At 32.3% G+C, this 23,665-nt stretch overlaps 1 protein-coding gene across 1 annotated transcript; it reads right to left on the bottom strand.

The window, feature by feature from the left end:
* Positions 1–144: 144 nt before the first annotated feature.
* Positions 145–7,040, bottom strand: LOC138867425 (uncharacterized). Its single transcript, XM_070143129.1, has 2 exons — positions 6,800–7,040; positions 145–6,484 (listed from the first exon to the last, which is right to left on the bottom strand). The coding sequence occupies exon 2, from the start codon at positions 4,279–4,281 to the stop codon at positions 1,066–1,068; it is 3,216 nt and encodes a 1,071-aa protein (XP_069999230.1). The 5' UTR covers positions 4,282–6,484; positions 6,800–7,040; the 3' UTR covers positions 145–1,065.
* Between the last annotated feature and the right edge of the window lie 16,625 nt (positions 7,041–23,665).

Below are 23,665 nucleotides of genomic sequence, written 5' to 3'. Positions count from 1 at the left end.
AACTCTATTCCAATAATTTATAATAATGGCAATAGAAATGATAATAACATCATTATCATTGTCATTATAATTATTATTATTGTCATTAGTATTTCATCATTGTTTTGTGATTTCTACTAGGAGATGGGACAATGGAGACATGTATTCCATGCACAGTACTTTATTTATGATCCAACCTGCAAATACAAATAAAATATCAAAGTAATTCAAAACAGTAAATTCATCCCCCAAAAAAGCAGTTAACTCAATGGTTCAAATGTAATGAACAGATACTTCAAATCAAAGCATTTCCATTTGACTATTTGCATATTCCTTTTGCTCAAGAAACAAAACAAACATTTCCTCCACTAGAATAATGTCCACAATACAATATGCATTCATCTATAAATGAGAACCAAAGTTACACAATCAACATATCACAGTAATCAAAATTTAGAATAATCATAACAAAAATAATAAATAGAAGAGAAACAGCACATATTATTTACTTACAACAATGAGACCTCCCATCTCTTCGGCTAGAATTCACCAAACCATATCTTGACACGCAGGGCAAACATGTTCAGTTAATAGAAATCAGCACAATAACAGAAAGATGCTGTTATGGTCAATATCAGGTAGTGTCAATAGCTTCAAAAGGAAATCAGACCAACACAAATCCATTCCTTGTTACTCCTCAGTCATGTGGCGCGGGCAAGCGTCTTCTCCGAAAATGTGTAAAAAAAAAAAAAAAAAAAAAAAAAAAAAAAAAAAAAATTCCACCTGACAAGCGCAGCGTATAAAAATTACCAAAACACATCCTACAAAGAGTAAAGCATAAAATAAAATAATCAAATTTAATCACACACACACACACACACACACACACATATATATATATATATATATATATATATATATATATATATATATATATATATATATAACATTATGGATTCATAATATGACATCTAAATAGAGAGGAAATCAATACAGAATGATAATATACAGTATGCAGAATAATGTTAACATACAACATAGAAATGTCTTGAATAAAATTCACGATACACTCCCACCACCAGGGACTCACTGTTCTTCAATTGGAAGAATTACAACAATGTTATGTACAGATCTGTCTATCAAAATATCTCTTTGTCCATTATACTTGGTACCTGGTATAGAAAGTTTATATCTTAAAGTAACATTCCTTACTTTACCATCAAAACCTGGGGATGTAAATATCACTTGTGCTAGCTTCCAGTTTCCCTTTAATGCATTTTTGTCCTTAACAAGCACTATATCTCCAGGCTTGACATTCCGTTTTTCCACATGCCATTTAGTTCTGACTAAGAGAGTAGGAAAGAAATCCCTTATCCATTTTTTCCAAAAAGTATTAATTATTTCATTGACAAATCTGAAACTCTTTCTTAAACTACAATTATCCTCAAATACACCACTGGGTACAATAGAACTAGCACGACCGAGCAATAAATCATTGGGACATAAATAAGATCCCAAATCTAAATCAGAGCCTGGTTTAATACCAATAGGTCTCTGGTTAATCAAGTTAGCTATTTCAAACATAACAGTCTGCAGGTCAGCATATGATAAAACCTTATTTCCAATTGAAATACCGATTCCTCTCTTCACCAATCGTATCAATGATTCAGTACGCCCATTTTGCCAAGGAGCATCTGCGCCTTTAGTAAATTTCCAAGTCATGCCTTCTTTCCTACCAAATTTCATAATCTTGTCAAAATTCAGATTTCCTACAGCCTGAGTTAATTCTTTATTTGCCTTAACCAACTGGGAGCCTCGATCAGAATATACCATTTTGGGAAATCCTCTGATACTAATGAATCTTCTAAAGACATTCAAAAAGTTATCTGTACTATATCCTTCTGCAATATCAATATGGACAGCCCTACTAGTCATGCATGCAAATATTATTCCATAAACCTTTAGTGTTGTCCTCTTCTTCACTGTATCTTTGACCAAATAAGGACCAAACAAATCAAGGGAAGTAAAGTAAAATGGAGGTGCTGGGTTTAGTCTCTCATTTGGAAGCTGGCCCATACACTGGCTTTCACAAATTTTGTTGATTCTCCTACACATCAAACATTTAGCCTTAATATGCTTTATTATTCGTCTAGCACCCGGTACCCAGAATTTTGTTTGAAGCTTGACTAAAGTGGATTCTATTCCAGAATGATCACGTTTATGTAAGTGTTTAATAATCAATTTAGTGAAAGGATGATCCGGCATCAATAACATATAATCATCTCTGTTCCAATTTGTTTTCAACCAATTACTTACTTTTGCACCCACTGTAATTATCCCTTCACTATTCAGCTTAGGGCCTAGTCTTTGATACCTTATCTTCCAATTTTTATCAATTCTTTCTTGCACCTTTCTTACCCAATAAATTTCAGCCCTGTGTAGATCTCCAACATCAGGTTCTTTGCCTATATATAACAGGGATCTTCCAAGGAATACCTTTAGAACTCTGGCTGTAACATTTATGAATTTATCATATTTACTGTATCTCTTTATATCAACAACTAAATCATTATTTGCTGCTGCAAGGGAAATCCTTCCTCTCTTTAAATAAAGAACATCAGGTAAATCAATTAAATACTTCTGTTTGATTGGCCAATCTGTTCTGGGTAATGCAAGAAATTCAGGGCCAGACTGCCACAAAGAACTCTGATTTAGAAGCTCTGGTCTACATCCGCGTGTAAGTAAATCAGCTATATTTAATTCTGAAGGTATCCAGTACCACTCACTTGGATCAGTTTTTTCTTGAATTTCAGAAACACGATTAGCTACAAATGTGTTAAATCTGAAAGATTCCTTTTGAATCTGAGATCTTACTATTTCTGAGTCAATGAGGTGAGTGACAGAATCAAAGTTGAAGTCCATTTCCTGTACAATGAAAGCTCTGAGACGACACGCAAGCACAGCACTGCATAATTCAATCCTGGGGATCGTCATCTGACGAATGGGAGCTAGCTTACATTTAGATGCAATTAAATGACTGATAAAGGAGCCGTCTGATAATCCCCATCTCATATAGGCCACAGCTCCATAAGCCTTTGAACTTCCATCAGCAAATATGATCAAATGTGGGTTACCCTTTGAACTGTGAGGCTTGAGACAACGAACAAACCTCAGCGGCTCTAATTCAAACATCTCTCGAAAGAGCATCCTCCATTCATTATTCATATGAGAGCTAACAGCATAATCCCAACCAAGTTTCTTGTCACAGTTACCAAGGTCTAATACAAGCTCCCTCATCAAGAGCTTAGCCTTCAGCGTGAAAGGAGCAATTAACCCCAATGGATCGTAAATACTTGATACCTGACTAAGTATCATCCTTCGTGTCAATTTCTCTGGTAATTCATTTTCAAGCTTATCTTTTGTAAGATCAGGTGCAGTACGCAATTTTCTGATTCTCTTAGAAAAATTTATACGTACTACAAAGAAAAATAAATCAGATTCAGGATCCCAATTCAACCCCAGGACCTTTTCAGTATTAGTTTCTATAATGCTTGAACAGGAGTTTACACAATTATTACCACCCGACATCACCCACTGTTTTATCTGAAAACCTCCTTTGCTTAATACACGACCAATGTCATTCATTATGGTCTTGGCTGCCTCATGGCTATCCACACTAGCCAATAAGTCATCTACATAAGAGTCCCTTTCAATCAGTTTGGTAGCTTCTGGGTAATTCTTACACATTTCTGCTGTCTTACGTAAAGCAACCATTGCAATCGCTCCTCCAGGTTTATCACCAAAAGTAACTGTCGTTAAAGCATAACGACTTGGACTTCTTTCCGTATTCATTTCTCTCCACAAGAATCTATGGCAATTCTGATCGAAATGGCCTATCTTAACTGAATTGTACATTTTCTTAATGTCTCCTATAAGCCCAATAAGCCCTTGACGGAATCTGAGAAGTATGCCTAAAATATTATTAAGGCAATCGGGTCCCTTAGCTAGAAAATCATTTAATGCAAATCCCATATAAGGCGCTGAAGAATCAAATACAATTCTCATTGGTGTTGACTTTGAATCGGATCTAAGAACTTCATGATGAGGAAGGTAAAACACTGGCCCTTTATACAAGATTATCTCTTCGTCCGACATCTTACGAGCTACCCCTCTTTTAACCATGTCCTGTATTTGTTCATTATACCTTTGTGAGTATTCACAGCCAAGCTTATTTATTTGGTAATTCACTAGGATTTCTGATCCATGGATAGTCAGCCACCCAACATTGGTTAAGCTCATCATAATTCAATCCATCCTCAATCAGTTTCAGTTCCTTTTCTTCCTTCAGCGTCATATGGCCTTTCAGAGAACACTTGCCACAACGACACCCTCCACACTTCGGAGAGCATGCTATACCTAGTTCTTCACTCATGAAAAAGCATTCCATCATTCTACCAATATTTTTCTTGGATTTGATCAAGTATTCATCAGACTGTAAACAAGCAATGTGATTTACCTTTGCATGTAGCTGATCACTGTTATGGGGCAAAGGACCTAGATAACCTCTGATACAGTAACCAAAATTATTATGCATAAGCTGTAAATTTCCAACTGGTTTTACCACTTTTGGTATGAGCACACAGTAATCTAATCCAATAAGCAAATCAATTTTGCCACTAGGTCTTTGAATCTGATTAGGATTAACCCCCAAAATACGAGCAATTTCCGTCATATCCACATCCTTAATTTCTGAAGTGATATCATTAAAGCCAACAGCCTCCACCAACCATTGTTTACCATTATTATCAATCAAAGGAACATTATATATTTTGCTCTCTACTCTCTCCTTTTGATTCCCTATTTTGGTAAGACTTAGGGATATTTCCGAACCCTTAAGGCCCAATTTCTTGGCTGCTGCATGGGTGATCATAGTTAAATTGCTACCAGCATCAAAAAGTGTAGACAAGTTATATGAGCCACTACTAATTTTACTTATCATTAACAAAACACCTTCTCTATCCATAAGGTTACTCGAAGCTTGAACAATATGTAAGTTCTTGTTGAACACAGAATGCACGGAAGGATGGTGCAGTTTTCCACGTCTTATTATTTCCTATTTGAACATTACAAAGAATTTTCCTTTCACAGTCTCTGCTGATATGGGAGGGTTCCAGACAAACAAAACAAATGCCCATTTTTTTCATATTGTCTAGTTTCAGAGTATCGTCTAAGTTACTAAAAGTTGCACATCTACCAATTTCATGAGAATCAGTTCCATGAAACCAGCACCTTTTGTTCTTCATCTTGCTGTTTATATTCGGTCCCTTCGTTTCACTACCAAACTGACTTCTATTTGCTAGATTTACCATTGCCTGTGACAGATTGGCAAAACAGTCTAGCATTTGCTTCTGACAAACTTCCTGATTCTGAGCCAATTTGGTGATTGCTAGTCAGATTATCTACATTTTCTTCACCTTCACCATTAGTAACATAATGAATGGCTGCCTTAGTGCTCATCCCTGCCGTCCTAGATTCATCTTCCATGTACTCTATAACCTGACGTTCTCCAGTCAAAAATTTTACAAGACTCTGAAACCTCTCTTGGTCACTTAAGGCTTGAGCTTTATGAGTCCATTCCCTTTTTAAACTATTAGGAAGTAATCTTTCAATTTTAGTTACTACAGTAGAATTCTCTATTTCATTTGCTCTGTCTATTTTCTTTAAGTCTAACCATGCTCGCTCAACAACATTTATTACCTCACGTAACTTCCGAGTATTACCTTCAGGGACTGGCATTAAAATACTAATTTCAGCCAAAACAGCATCCACAACCTTTGAAGTGGAACCAAACCGTTCTTTCAGCCTATCCCACATCTGATCAAATTCATCTAAACCCCCTACAATTTCTTTAGCCTTTCCTTGTAAAGATCTTCTCAGTATAAATGGATCTCTCCCATGACGGGCTATCACCAAGCGTGTGTAATCTTTCATGAAAGTTGGGAACTCTCGGACATTGCCATAAAAAACTGGAGGATCTACTTTCTTAACAAGTATACTACATGAACTATCAGACTGTGGAGCAAGTTTCTGTGTTTCAATCTTTAACAACACCAATGCTGAATGGATATCACACTTGATCTTTTCTATTTCACATATATAATTCAGATGTTCACTAATTTGTTTATCATCATCAACTACTTGAAGCAGACGTTCATTTATAATTTCTACTCTTTTGAAATTTTCACAAATTTCATTAAAAACTGCACCTAACACTTCTAAAGGTTCATTTTTCTCTTTACAGTCAAGGAACACTCTTACTTTTGTGGTAAAGCATCCTTTGGCGATGCCTCGTTGTTTTCTGAGGGTTTTCTCGTCATCCCAGCCAGTTTCACATTCTTGAGTTCTGCCCATGTTGGTCTGTTGCTGGATTGTTTTGTGATTTCTACTAGGAGATGGGACAATGGAGACATGTATTGCATGCACAGTACTTTATTTATGATCCAACCTGCAAATACAAATAAGATATCAAAGTAATTCAAAACAGTAAATTCATCCCAAAAAAAGCAGTTAACTCAATGGTTCAAATGTAATAAACAGATACTTCAAATCAAAGCATTTCCATTTGACTATTTGCATATTCCTTTTGCTCAAGAAACAAAACAAACATTTCCTCCACTAGAATAATGTCCACAATACAATATGCATTCATCTATAAATGAGAACCAAAGTTACACAATCAACATATCACAGTAATCAAAATTTAGAATAATCATAACAAAAATAATAAATAGAAGAGAAACAGCACATATTATTTACTTACAACAATGAGACCTCCCATCTCTTCAGCTTGAATTCACCAAACCATATCTTGACACGCAGGGCAAACATGTTCAGTTAATAGAAATCAGCACAATAACAGAAAGATGCTGTTATGGTCAATATCAGGTAGTGTCAATAGCTTCAAAAGGAAATCAGACCAACACAAATCCATTCCTTGATACTCCTCAGTCATGTGGCGCGGGCAAGCGTCTTCTCCGAAAATGTGTAAACAAAAACAAAAAAAAAATGCCGCATGACAAGCGCAGCGTATAAAAATTACCAAAACACATCCTACAAAGAGTAAAGCATAAAATAAAATAATCAAATTTAATCACATATATATATATATATATATATATATATATATATATATATATATATATATATATATATATATATATATATATATATATATAACATTATGGATTCATAATATGACATCTAAATAGAGAGGAAATCAATACAGAATGATAATATACAGTATGCAGAATAATGTTAACATACAACATAGAAATATCTTGAATAAAATTCAAGATACAATCATTATTGCTATTATCATTATACAAATAGTTATAAAGAAAAAAATAGCAATAATAATTAGCATAATAATTATTATAACTGCAATAATGATGATAATAAAAATAATAATCATGATGATAATCATAAAAATGATGACAGTAATGATAATAATGATGATAATAATTATCATTCAGTCCAGCTATAATGAAATGAAGGCCAAAAGTAATAAAATCCCAACAGTCGAAAAAATGGCTAAATCTAGCGTATTACAACCTTTTGAGAGAAACGTCGAAAAAAAACCTTTTCGCATTTTAATGGTAATTATGAGGATTTTAACATTAATTCAGGTAATTATGATGATTTCCCTGATGATTCCTTTATTATTGACAATAATGATGATAATTATGATGATAATGACAATGATAATGGCAATAATAATTATGATAATGATAAAGTCATAATTATAATGATAATCTTGATAATTACTGCAATAATTGCAATAATTAACTCTATTCCAATAATTTCCATACTAATAAGGACAATAGAAATAACATCATTATCATTGTCGTTATAGTTATTATTATTGTCATTATTATTTCTAAGATCATTATTATTGCTATTATCATTATATAGATAGTTATAATGATAAAAATATCAATAATAATTAGCATAATAATTATTATAACTGCAATAATGATAATAATGATAATCATGATGATGACTTTAATGACAATAATAAAAAAATGATGACAGTAATGATAATAATGATGACAATAATTATAATTCAGTCCATTTATAATGAAATAAAGGCCAGAAGTAATAAAATCCCAAAAGTCGAGTATTACAGCCTTTTGAGAGAAACGTCGAAAAAAAACCCTTTCGCTTTTAATGGTAATTGTGAGGATTTTAACATTAATTCAGTTAATTATGATAATTTCCATAATGATTCCTTTATTATTGACAATAATGATGATAATTATGGTGATAATGACAATGATAATGACAATAATAATGATAATATAGATAATGTCATAATTATAATGATAATCTTGATAATTACTTCAATAATAGCAATAATTAACTCTATTCCAATAATTTCCATACTAATAATGGCAATAGAAATAATAATAACATTATCATTGTCATTATAATTATTTTTATTGTCATTGTTATTTCTAAGATCATTATTACTATTATCATTATATAAATAGTCATAATGATAAAAATAGCAATAATAATTAGCATAATAATTATTATAACTGTAATAATGATGATAATAATAATGATAATCGTGATGATAATGACTATAATGATAATAATCATAAAAATGATGACAGTAATGATAATAATGATGATAATTATTATTCAGTCCATTTATAATGAAATAAAGGCCAGAAGTAATAAAATCACAATGGTCGAAAAAACGGCAAAATCTAGCGCTTTACAGCCTTTTGAGAGAAACATCGAAAAAAAAACCTTTTCGCTTTTTAATGGTAATTATGAGGAATTTAACATTAATTCAGGTAATTAAGATGATTTCCATGATGATTCCTTTATTATTGACAATAATGATGATAATTATGATGATAATTATGATGATAATGACAATGATAATGACAATAATAATGATAATAATGATAAAGTCATAATCATAATGATAATCTTGATAATTACTGCAATAATAGCAATAATTAACTCTATTCCAATATTTTCCATACTAATAATGGCAATCGAAATAATAATAACATCATTATCATTGTCTTTATAATTATCATTATTGTCATTATTTCTGAGATCATCATTATTGCTATTATCATTATACAAATAGTTATAATGATAAAAATAGCAATAATAATTAGCATAATAATTATTATAACTGCAATAATGATGATGATAATAATGATAATCATGATGATAATGACTATAATGATAATCATAAAAATGATGACAGTAATGATAATAATGAAGAAAATAATTATTATTCAGTCCATTTATAATGAAATAAAGGCGAAGGCCGCACCATTCTGTGTGATGTAAGCACAGGTCGCCCGCGCCCCCTTATCCCAAAATCTTTCCGCCGAAAAATCTTCAACCTCATCCATGGTCTATCACACCATTCTGAACGAACAACTGCTCGTCTGATGAAGGATAAATTCATCTGGCACGGAATGAACAAAGACATCAAACAGTGGGCTCGATGCTGTGTTGCCTGCCAGATGAGCAAAGTAAGTCGTCACACTGAATCTAGCACAGGAGAATTTCGGCAGCCCATGCGCCGGTTTGGACATCTCCATGACCGCTTAAAGCCTGCATACCTGGAAGAAAAGGAACCTACACCAACCACGCCTCTGGCCGATAACCCAGCTCACACCGTACCTCCTTCAAATGCACCTGCCCATGTCTCACATCCTGAAGATAAACCCTTTCAAATCTCCTCGCGTTCTGGTCGACTAATTCGCCAACCCAACCGACTCGACCTCTAACAAGCCATGGATTTTCTTTCGGGGGAGTATTGTAACATTTAAGTTACCCCTAAAATAACAATTACATAAATAAAGACTTTGAACAGAACAATCGTGTAAAGTGCAGTGTACACTTCAACTGAAATTTAACATTTTGTTAATTGTGTAATATCAAAATAAAATGTTTCAAAAAGACAAACAATTACATAAATTAATAATATTGTTTATTTTACATAATTATGTTGGTACTTTTACATAATCATCATAGCTATGTAATATGTACTTTTATTCCAAGATAAAGTTGGATTCGATTGAATACGCTTCTTGATTCCTCACAGGACGAATAGGGAGCAAGACACTTTTCCTTTTCTTCCGCTTACCATTATATTTCTTTTTCCAGAGCCCCGGCGGGATGCATGCTGCCCTCTGTTGATTACCAGTCCGTCCTGTAACATAACCCTGTATGACTTGGATCCTAACACGCTTGCAGCCTGTTCTTTTTCAGAGCCTTCCCTTCATCCAGCCCGTGGAGTGGGGAACACCCTTGACGGTAGTCAACCCGACGACACATTACTAATCCCATCTTCCCCCTTCTAATGTTCAGTCGCCCTGTTTCTTCTACTTATTTCGTTCTAAACTATTTCTACTTTTCAGATCATCTCCAGATGGACGGCGGCAGGGCCCAGCAGCCAGCTTCTGTCCTGCGGAATGATCCTGTTCTCTCGTTTCACACCCGCCCTTGAGCCACGCGGGTTTTCTCGCCTTCTGCCTTCGTTTCTGGCAGGGTCGCGCTTTCGTCCTGAACGTCTGCAAAAACCCTGTACAGATAAGATTTTCTCTGAGTTTGGCCAAGCTATGGCTTGTTTTCACACCCCGATCGACAGTGTCCCGGAGCTGAGCTCGGTCTACGCTCTTTCCCCATGACGGGAACGTAGAGGTGGTTCTCTGTAAAGACCTGTAGGAATTAAACTTTTCTAAGGAGTATCCCTGTAAATAGCTCCCTTTCCTATCGTCCTCTTAATCTTCTTCTCTGCCTTTCCTATCAATGTAGTCTAGTGTAACACAAGGTTTGGGTTATTTTAGCGCATTGTATTATTTTAACTGTTATTTTTGTGTAAACTTTTGTATGTTTTTATTTGCCGAAAGATTTTGAGTTTCAGCCTCTTAATCAGGTGTTTCCCTCTTCGTTTTCTTTTAATTTGCATGTTGTGCATATGTTCTTAACTTTAAGTTTGTTTTTCTTGGTTTTAAGATAATTTTAAGATGTTTGTTTTCTTAATAATATTTTACCGTCGAGGTTCCTCTCCCAGCTTCTCAGAGCAATGTCCATGCAGAGCTGTCAGGACCGAGCCCATGACTTCCAAGGAGGTCTTTTATTGGGGTAAGCTCTGTTGACACCCTTTACAGATCGCCTGAGAAAGCGGTAATTATACATACGGAGACATTGCCTCCCTCTACGCCCACTAATTCATTAATTATAAGTCAGATCCTCCACCGGATCCGATCGGCGCAGCCAGATGGTCGGCTTCGCATTATAACATTTATGGTTGTGTGTTACTTATGCACTTCATAATGCAGTGTGTATTAGAACACGCCAGGCCCAAAGAATAAACCCAATATGTCTAATACACTCTTGTGTCCGCAGACATGGACGACGACGCTTCGAGAGCTCCAAAGGGTTCCACCCCTTTGGTCTAAGGCGATTCATTCGCCAGCTCTCCTTACACAGGTGATGGTGCCATGCTGATAACGGCTCCAGCTGATCTTCCGCACTGGTGTGCGGGCGCACTCATATGTGCCCCCGCAGTTCTGACTGTACTTGGCGTGCGGGCGCGGTCCCCATGCGCGCCCGCCTTCCGATGGACCGCACTGGCCTGCGGGCGCGCTTCCCATGCGCACCCGCCTTCCGATGATCCGCACTGGCGTGCGGGCGCGCTCCCCATGCGCACCCGCCTTCCGATGATCCGCACTGGCGTGCGGGCGCGCTCCCCATGAGCACCCGCAAACCGACGATCCGCACTGGCGTGCGGGCGCGCTCCCCATGCGCACCCGCCTTCCGATGATCCGCACTGGCGTGCGGGCGCGCTCCCCATGCGCACCCGCTTTCCGATGATCTGCACTGGCGTGCGGGTGTACTTTGTACGGCCGCCTCTCCGATGTCCCCGTGACGAGCGGGCGCGCTCCCCATGCGCACCCGCCTTAGGATGGATCCTCCCTGAGATGTTCGCCGACGTGATGGTCTTCGCCCTCTACACTTCGTCAGGGCCGACCGTTTCTCTGGTTCCTGAAACCCTTCGGGCGCCTTTCCTTCTGTCTCTCCATCGTACCTCACGAGTGATGGAACAAGTACTTCGCAGACACACCTGTTGTTTAAGGAGTCTCTCCTGCGATACTCGTCTTACTCGTCCCCTACTTAGGCGACGCACTGCCCGGGAGAGGTGTTGTAGTGTACGGCTGCGTTCGTCCTGACTCTAAGGATGATGTCATCTCCATGAACCTCGGCCAACGCATCACGAGCCGCCGGAGACGAAGTCCCTGCCGTGTGCCACGTGCGGTTACATCCCGCAGACGTTTTTTTTTTTTTTTTTTCACCTGCGACTGAGTCCCGCAGGATTTCTTATTCATTTATTTATTTTATTTTTACGTTCAGCCATCAGTCAAGAAGGACTGTGGTGATAATGTGAACTTTGTTATTTTTATAACCATGAACGTAATTCTAACCAAGTCTCACTACTTTTATGGCGTTGAAGTCGCCAAGCCACACTATTTATTTATTTTTAAACACGAATATTGTAAATATGTTATGGCCGAAATGCACACACCTTTGTCTACCTTTCCATGACTGAAAATGCCTGTAACTCCCTAGTGAGTGCAATTTGCTCCCAAAATAAACATCATACCATCATACAGCTTTTACTCAACTCCAGTCAGAATAATTCATAATCTTACCACCACTAAAGTTCTGGTTCTGACCAAGGTTAGATGCCTAAATCATTCTCAGACTCGGGTCTCCTAAACAGCACATTGCTGGTTGCTCTGACATCACGCAACCCTTGAAAGGCTGTAAAAAGGCTAGATAAATCAGAGAATATTAAGCTGATATCAAAAGAACAGATTCATTTTGCTAAACCTGTGTTCCCGCTCCCAGCAGGCGGATGCTCAAACCTAAGGGAAGAATAATTCTATGATCTTGCTTTTTTCTTCCAAACACGTCCACGCAGACGCTCAGCCTACGCTATCTCCCTTTTCACATCTACACACTTACACATCCAACATTCAGCACACACATTCTGTACTTTCCTTCCACCCTTCTCTGATACAACACCCACACCCACTTACACGACATACAGGGTTCCCGAACCAACTAATCGGGTGGTGGCAGCGTGCCGTAGGCCCGGAACCTTACATCTGTTCACTACAGACGAATCTTTCCCTTGAGCAAAAACCATATTCTCGGTTGAGCCCAGACTCAACTAGACCACTTAAAATCTACTGGGTCTACGCCCTGCTACAATTATCATTATTATTCTCATTATCATTGCAGTTATAATAATTATTATGCAAATTATTATTGCTATTTTTATCATTATAACTATTTATATAATGATAATAGCAATAATGATGATCTTAGAAATAATAATGACAATAATAATATGTATAATGACAATGATAATGATGTTATTTGTTCTATTGCCATTATTAGTATGGAAATTATTGGAATAGAGTTCATTATTGCTATTATTTCAGTAATTATCAAGATTATCATTATAATTATGACTTTTTCATTATCATTATTATTGTCATTATCATTGTCATTATCATCATAATTATCATCGTTATTGTCAATAATAAAGGAATCATAATGGAAATCATCATAACTACCTGAACTAATGTTAAAATCCTCATAATTACCCTTAAAAAGCGAAAAGGTTTTTTTTCGACGTTTCTCTCAGAAGGCTGTAATACGCTAGATTTTACTTTTTTTCGACTTATGGGATTTTATTACTTCTGGCCTTTATTTCATTATAAATGGACTGAATGATAATTATTATAATTATTATCATTACTGTCATCATTTTTATGATTATAATCATTATAGTCATTATCATCTGAATTATAATTATTGTCATCATTATTATCATTACTGTCATCAATTTTTTATTATCGTCATTACAGTCATTATCATCATGATTATCATTATTATTATCATTATTGCAGATATATTAATTATTATGCTAATTATTATTGCTATTTTTATCAATATAACTATCTATATAATGATAATAGCAATAATAATGATCTTAAAAATACTAATGACAAAAATAATAATTATAATGACAATGATAATGATGTTATTTATATTGCCATTATTAGTATGGAAATTGTTGGAAGAGAGTTAATTATTGCAATTATTGCAGTAATTATCAAGATTATCTTTATAATTATGACTTTATCATTATTATCATTATTATTGCCATTATCATTGTCATTATCATCATAATTATCATCGTTATTGTCAATAATAAAGGAATCATCAGGGAAATCATCATAATTACCTGAATTAATGTTAAAATCCTCATAATAACCATTAAAAAGCGAAAAGGTTTTTTTCGACGTTTCTCTCAGAAAGCTGTAATACGCTAGATTTTGCCGTTTTTTGACGTTTGGGATTTTATTACTTCTGGCCTTTATTTCATTATAAATGGACTGAATGATAATTATTGCCATTATTATCATTACTGTCATCATTTTTGTGATTATTATCATTATAGTCATTATCATCATGATTATCATTATTATCATCATTATCACAGTTATGATAATTATTATGCTAATTATTATTGCTATTCTTATCATCATAACTATCTATATAACGACAATAGCAATAATGATGATCTTAGAAATAATAATGACAATAATAATAATTATAATGACAATGATAAAGATGTTATTATTATTTCTATTGCCATTATTAGTATGGGAAGTATTGGAATAGAGTTAATTATTGCTATTACTGCAGTAATTATAAAGATTATCATTATAATTATGACTATCATTATTATTGTCATTATCATTGTCATTATCATCATAATTATCATGATTATTGTCAATAATAAAGGAATCATCATGGAAATCATTATGATTACCTGAATTAATGTTAAAATCCTCATAATTAACATTAAAAAACGAAAAGCTTTTTTTGACGTTTCTCTGAAACACGCTAGATTTTGCCGTTTTTTTTTTTTTTTACTTTTGGGATTGTATTACCTCATTATCATTATTATTGTCATTTTCATCATAATTATCATTATTGTCAATAATAAAGGAATCATCATGGAAATCATCATAATTACCTGAATTAATGTTAAAATCCTCATAATTACCATTAAAAAGCGAAAAGGTTTTTTTCGACGTTTCTCTCAGAAGGCTGTAATACGTTAGATTTTGCCGTTTTTTCGACATTCGGGATTTTATTACTTCTGGCTTTATTTCATTATAAATGGACTGAATGATAATTATTATCATCATTATTATCATTACTGTCATCATTTTTATGATTATTATCATTATAGTCATTATCATCATGATTATTATCATTATCATCATTATTGCAGTTATAACAATTATTATGCTAATTATTATTGCTATTTTTATCATTATAACTATTTATACAATGAGAATATCAATAATGATGATCTTGGAAATAATAATGACAATAATAATAATTATAATGACAATGATAATGATGATATTAATATTTCTATGGCCATTGTTAGTATGGAAATTATTGGGATAGAGTTAATTATTGCTCTTATTGCAGTAATTCTCAAGATTATCATTATAATTATGACTTTATAAATAGTATTGTCATTATCATCATAATTATCATCATTATTGTCAATAATAAAGATATCATCATGGAAATCATCATAATTACCTGAATTAATGTTAAAATCCTCATAATGTAATACGCTAGATTTTGCCTTTTTTCGACTTTTGGGATTTCATTACTTCTGGCCTTTATTTCATTATAAATGGACTGAATGATAAATATTATCATCATTATTATCATTACTATCATCACTTTTATGATTATTATCATTATAGTCATTATCATCATGATTATCATTATTATTATCATCATTATTGGAGTTATATTAATTATTATGCTAATTATTATTGCTATTTTTGGAAGAGTTAATTATTGCTATTATTGCAGTAATTCTCAAGATTATCATTATAATTATGGATTTATCATAATTATCATTATTATTGTCATTATCATTGTCATTATCATCATAATTATCATCATTATTGTCAATAATAAAGGAATCATCATGGAAATCATCATAATTATCTGAATTAATGTTAAAATCCTCATAATTACCATTAAAAAGCGAAAAGGTTTTTTTCGACGTTTCTCTCAAAAGGCTGTAATACGATAGATTTTGCCGTTTTTTCGACTATTGGGAATTTATTACTTCTGGCCTTTATTTCATTATAAATGGACTGAATGATAATTATTATCATTATTATAATTACTGTCATCATTTTTATGATTATCATTATAGTCATTATCATCATGATTATCATTATTATTATCATCATTATTGCAGTTATAATAATAATTAGTTATAATAATTATTAGGCTAATTGTTATTGCTATTTTTATCATTATAACTATTTATATAATGATAATAGCAATAATGATCTTAGAAATAATAATGACAATAATAATAATTATAATGACAATGATAATGATATTATTATTTCTATTGCCATTATTAGTATGGACATTATTGGAATAGTGTTAATTATTACAGTAATTATCAAGATTATCATTATTATCATTATTATTGTCATTATCATTTTCATTATCATCATAATTATCATCATTATTGTCAACAATAAAATATTCATCATGGAAATCCTCATAATTACCTAAATTAATGTTAAAATCCTCATAATTACCATTAAAAAGCGAAAAGGTTTTTTTTCGACGTTTCTCTCAAAAGGCTGCAATACGCCAGATTTTGTCGTTTTTTTGACTTTTCGGATTTTATTACTTCTGGCCTTTATTTTATTATAAATGGACTGAATGGTAATTATTATCATCATTATTATCATTACTCTCATCATTTTTATGATTATCATTATTATTATCATCATTATATCAGTTATAAAAATTATTATACTAATTATTATTGCTTATTATTATCATTATAACTATTTATGTAATGATAATAGCAATAATGATGATCTTAGAAATAATAATGACAATAATAATAAGTATAATGACAATGATAATGATGTTATTATTATTCTATTGCCATTATTAGTATGGACCTTATTAGAATACAGTTAATTATTGCTATTATTGCAGTAATTATCAAGATTATCATTACAATTATGACTTTATCATTATTATTGCCATTATCATTGTCATTATCATCATAATTATCATCATTATTGTCAATAATAAAGGAATCATCATGGAAATCATCATAATTACCTGAATTAATGTTAAAATCCTCATGATTACCATTAAAAATTGAAAAGGTTTTTTTTCGACGTTTCTCTCAATTATACGCTAGATTTTGCCGTTTTTTTCGAAACTTTTGGGATTTTATTACTTCTGGCCTTTATTTCATTATGAATGGACTAAATGATAATTATTATCATTATTATCTTTACTGTCGTCATTTTTATGATTATCATCATTATAGTCATTATCATCATGATTATAATTATTATTATTATTATATCAGTTATAACAATTATTATGCTAATTATCATTGCTATTTTTATCATTATAACTATTTATATAATGATATTAGCAATAACGATGATCTTAGAAATAATAATGGTAATAAAAATAATTATAATAACAATGATAATAACGTTATTATTATTTCTATTGCCATTATCAGTATGGAAATTGTTGGAATAGAGTTAATTATTGCTATTATTGCAGTAATTATCAAGATTATCATTATAATTATGACTTTATCATTATTATCATTATTGTCATTATCATTTTCAATATCATCATAAATATCATTATTATTGTCAATAATAAAGGTATCATCATGGAAATCATCATCATTACCTGAATTAATGTTAAAATCCTCATAATTATCATTAAAAAGCGAAGAGTTTCCCGTTTTTTCGACTATTAGGATTTTATTACTTCTGGCCTTTATATCATTACAAATGGGCTGAATGATAATTTTTATCAATATTATTGACAATAATGATGATAATTATGACAATGATAATAACAATGATAATGACAATAATAATGATAATAATGATAAAGTCATAATTATAATGATAATCTTGATAATTACTGCAATAATAGCAATAATTAACTCTATTCCAATAATTTCTATACTAATAATGGCGGCAAATATTATTATCATTATCATCATAATAATTATTATTGTCATTATTATTTCTAAGATCTTCATTATTGCTATTATCATTATACAAATAGTTATAATGATAAAATAGCAATAATAATTAACATGATAATTATTATAACTGCAATAATGATGATAATAATAATGATAATAATCATAGAAATGATGACAGTAATGATATTAATGATGATAATAATTATCATTCAGTCCATTTATAATAAAATAAAGGCCAGAAGTAATAAATTCCCAAAAGTCCCAAAAAAAAACGGCAAAATCTAGCGAATTACAGCCTTTGGAGAGAAACGTCGAAGAAAACACCTTTTCGCTTTAAAATAGTAAATGTGAGGCTTTTAACATTAATTCAGGTAATTATGATGATTTCCATGATGTTTTCCTTTAATATTGACAATAATGATATGATAATTATGATGATAATATTTATTGATAATGACAATAATAATGATAATAATGATAGTCATAATTATAATGATAATGCTTGATAATTACTGCAATAAAAGCAACAATCAACTCTATTCCAATAATTTCCCTACTATTAATGGCAATAAAACTAAAAATAACATCATTATCATTGTCATTATAATTGTTATAATTGTCATTATTATTTCTAAAATTATTATTGTTATTGTCCTTATATAAATAGTTATAATGATAAAAATAGCAATAATAATTATCATAACTGCATTAATGATGATATTAATAATGATAATCATGATGATATTGACGATAATGATAATAATCATAAAATTGATGACAGTAATGATAATAATGATAATAATTATCATTCAGACCATGTATAATGAAATAAAGACCAGAAGTAATAAAATCCGAAAAGTCGGAAAAACGGCAAAATCTGGCGTCGAAAAAAACCCTTTACACTTTTTAATGGTTATTATAGGGATTTTAGCATTAATTCGGGTAATTATGATGACTTACATGATGATTCTTTTATTATTGACAATAATGATGATAATTATGATGATAATGACAATGATAATGACATCATCATCTAGAGCTTACGCCGACAGGGGGCGCATAGCCGCGTCCACCTTCTCCTTCCACCTTTTGGGATCTCTCATGGCAAGTCGCCAAGCAAGGGCCCGGTCCATCTCGAGCTCTTCCCGACAGGTTTGATCCGATCTGTAAAAGCCACGACCTCCTAGGTCGTCCTGAGCACTCCTCCACCCAGGGTTGTCTCGAACAGAGACAACCTGATAGTGAGGATCAGTCTGTGGAAAGCGAGCCAGGTGGCCTTATAGCCTGAGTTGGCGATCCCGGATTGTGCAGGTAACAGGTCCTGTGCCAGTCTCATGGTGCAGCCGTTGGTTGAACACATGGTCCCGCCAACGGTACCCCATGATCCGGCGCAAGGACCTATTACAAAAGGCGTCGGAACGGGACTACAGTGCACTGGATAATGTCCAGGTTTCACTACCGTAGAGCAAAAACTGGCATTACCCAGGGCCCTGAAAACCCGTAGCGCCTGGTCATACCTGCACAGGTACCGGCATCTCCAAATACTCTTGTCGAGAGAGTTCATGACCCCCGCTACTTCAGGCCAATCCATCTACTGACTTCCTGGTCTGACAACCCAGAGTTATGAACTGCACTACCAAGGTATGTAAAGCTCTCTGTGACCTCAATGTCCGCCGCAAGCACGTACCGACTGAACAGGTTCTCCTAGTAAATTTAAAGTCCTAGATCTTAATTAGCGGTCCAGACCTCTAGACCCAAGGGCTTCGCTTCGATACTAAATGCATCGAGGGCCACCACTAAGGTTTCCAAAGGAACTCAGATAGAATTGCAACATCATCAGCAAAATCAAGGTCTGTAGCTTTAAATATTACCCAGTGTTGCTCCACAATGACTTTGAACAGTAGCTCTGCCTAGTATCCAGTCCATGCAAGTGTTGAAAAGGATTGGTACAAGAACACAGCCTTGCCTCACTCCTGAACTGACGGGAAAGAAGCTCGACAGGCCCCCACCACACTTTACAGCACTTTCAGTACCAGTATATAGGTTTGCTGGTTCAATAATCCTTGTTGGAATTCCTCTCAGGATCTCCCAGAGTGATTCCCGATGTACTGTATCGAACGCCTTTTTGAGGTCGGTGTAGGCTGCAAGTAACCCACGTCCGGACTCACGACGGCGCTCTACAATGACTCGAAGCGCAGGGATTTTGGTCTATTGTTGACTTACCAGGAGTGAATCCGGATTGCTCTGGCCTCTGATGCCTTAGTAGATGGTCTCTGATACGCCTCAGAAGGATGCGGGCGCAGAACCTTGCCTGGTACACATAGTGTGATGCCGCGGTGATTGGTGCAGTCCCATCGGTCCCCCCTTCCCCTTCCAGAGAGGGATGACCACACCCCTCAACAGGTCAGAGGGAACGGTACCGTAGTGCCGAATGGCAAATGACAATAATGATGATAATTATGATGATAATGACAATGATAATGACAATAATGATAATAATTATAAAAAGTCATAATTATAATGATAATCTTGATAATTACTGCAATAATACCAATAATCAGCGCTCTATTCCAATAATTTCCATACTAATAATGGCAATAGAAATAATAATATCATTACCATTGTCATTATAATTATTAGTATTGTCATTATTATTACTAAGAGCATCATTGTTAGCGCTATTACCATTATATACATAATTATAATGATAATAATAGCAATAATAATTAGCATAACATTTATCATAACTGCAATATTGATGATAATAATGATAATCATGATGATAATGACTATAATGATAATCATAAAAATGATGACAATCAATAATAATGATAATAGTTACCATTCAGTCCATTTATAATGAAATAAAAGGCCAGAAGTAATAAAACCCCAAAAGTCAAAAAACGGCAAAATCTAGCGTATTACAGCCTTCTGAGAGAAAAGTCGAAAAAAGACCCTTTTTCGCTTTTTAATGGTAATTATGAGGATTCATCATTAATTCAGGTAATTAAGATGATTTCCATGATGATTCCTTTAATTATTGACAATAATGATGATAATTATTTTGATAAAAACAATAATGATAATGACAATGCTAATGATAATGATAAAGTCACAATTATAATGATAATCTTGAGAATTACTGCAATAATTAATACTATTCCATTAATTTCCATACTAATATTAGCAATAAGAAATAATATCATTATCATTGTCATTATAATTATTATTATTATGTTATTATTTCTAAGATCATCATTATTGCTATTATCATTACATAAATAGTTATAATGATAAAAATTGCAATAGTAATTAACGCAATAATTATTATAACTGCTATAATGATAATAATAATGATAATCATAATGATAATGAATATGATGATAATCATAAAAATGATGACTAATGATAATAATGACAATAATTATCATTCAGTAAATTTATAAGAAAATAAAGGCCAGAAGTAATAAAATCCCTAAAGTCGAAAAAAAAAAAAAAAGGCAAAATCTGTAGGATTTTAGCCTATTCAGAGAAACGTTGAAAAAAAAACTTTTGCTTTTTTAATGGTAATTAATAGGATTTTTAGCAACATTAATTCAGGTAATTTGTGATGATTTTCGTGATGTTTCGTTTATTATTGACTTAATAATGATGATAATTATTATGATATTTATATGTTGATGATGTATTTAATAATAATGATAGCTATTATATTAATGATAATTAATATTATTATAATAATGATAGTCATAATTATAATGATACTCTTGATAATTACTGCAATAATAGCAATAATTAACTCTATTCTGATAATTTTCATACTAATGGCAATAGAAATAATAATATTATCATTGTCATTATAATTATTATTATAGTCATTATTATTTCTAAGATCATCATTATTGCTATTATCATTATATAAATAGTTATGATGATAAAAATAGCAATAATAATTAGCATAATGCATTAAAAGAGCTTTATTCTAATAATGATGATAATGATAATGATAATCATGATGATAATGACTATAATGATAATAATCATTAAAATTTTGACAGTAATGATAATAATGATGATAATAATTATCATTTAGTCCAGTTATAATGAAATAAACGCCAGCAGTAATAAAATCCCAAAAGTCAGAAAAACGGCAAAATCTAGCGTATTACAGCTTTTTGAGAGAATGATCGAAGAAAACCCTTTACCTTTTTTAATGGTAATTATGAGGATTTCCCAGATTAATTCAGGTAATTATGATGATTTCCCTGGTGATTCCTTTGGTAATGAGCAATAATGATGATAGTTATGATGATAATGACAATGATAATGACAATAATAATGATAATAATAATAAAGTCATAATTATAATGATAATCTTATTAAAATACTGTACAATATTAGCAATAATTAACTCTCTATTCCAATAATTTTCATACTAATAATGGCAATCGAAATAATAATATTATAATTGTCATTATAATTATTATTATTGTCATTACTATTTCTAAGATTATTTATTGCTATTATCATTATATAAATAGTTATATTGATAAAAATAGCCTTAATAATTAGCATAAATAATTATTATAATTGCAATAATGATGATAATAATAATGATAATCATGAGGATAATGGAATTATAATGATAATAATCATAAAAATGATGATGACAGTAATATGATAATAATGATAATTATCATTCCGTCCATTTATAATGAAATAAAAAATGAAGTAATAAAAATCCCAAAAGTCGAAAAACAACAGCAAAATCTTACCTTTTGAGAGCACCGTCGAAAAACCCTTTTCGCTTTTTAATGGTAGATTATGAAGGGTTTAACATTAATTCAGGTGAGGTATGATGATTTGCATGATGATTCGTAATGGTATTAGGTAATAATGATGATCATTATGATGGTAATAACAATGATAATGACAATAATGATAATAATGATAAAGTCATAATTATAATGATAATCTTGAGAATTACTGCAATAATATTAATAGGTAACTTTATTCCAATAATTTCCATACTGATAATGTATGCAAAACAATAATAACATCATTATCTATTGTCATTATAATTATTATTATTATTCATTATTATTTCTAAGATCATCATTATTGCTATTATCATTACATAGATAAGTTATAATGATAAAAATAGCAATGATAATTAACATACTAATTATTATAACTGTAATAATGATGATTATGTGATAATCATGATGATAATGAACTATAATGATAATCATAAAATGATGACAGTAATGATAATAATGATAATAATTATCATTCAGTCCATTTATAATGAAATGATGGCCAGAAGTTATAAAATCACAAAAGTCGAAAAAACAGCAAAATCTAGCGTATTACAGATTTTTGAGAGAAAAGTCGAAATGTTTCCTTTTCGCTTTTTAATGAGAATTATGAGTATTTTTAACTTTAATTCACGTAAATATTATTATTTCC

Source organism: Penaeus vannamei, chromosome 30 (assembly GCF_042767895.1).
Source record: "Penaeus vannamei isolate JL-2024 chromosome 30, ASM4276789v1, whole genome shotgun sequence".
NCBI lineage: Eukaryota > Metazoa > Arthropoda > Malacostraca > Decapoda > Penaeidae > Penaeus > Penaeus vannamei.
The sequence above is the reverse complement of the archived record's forward strand: the minus strand, read 5'-3'. Positions and strand labels throughout refer to the sequence as shown.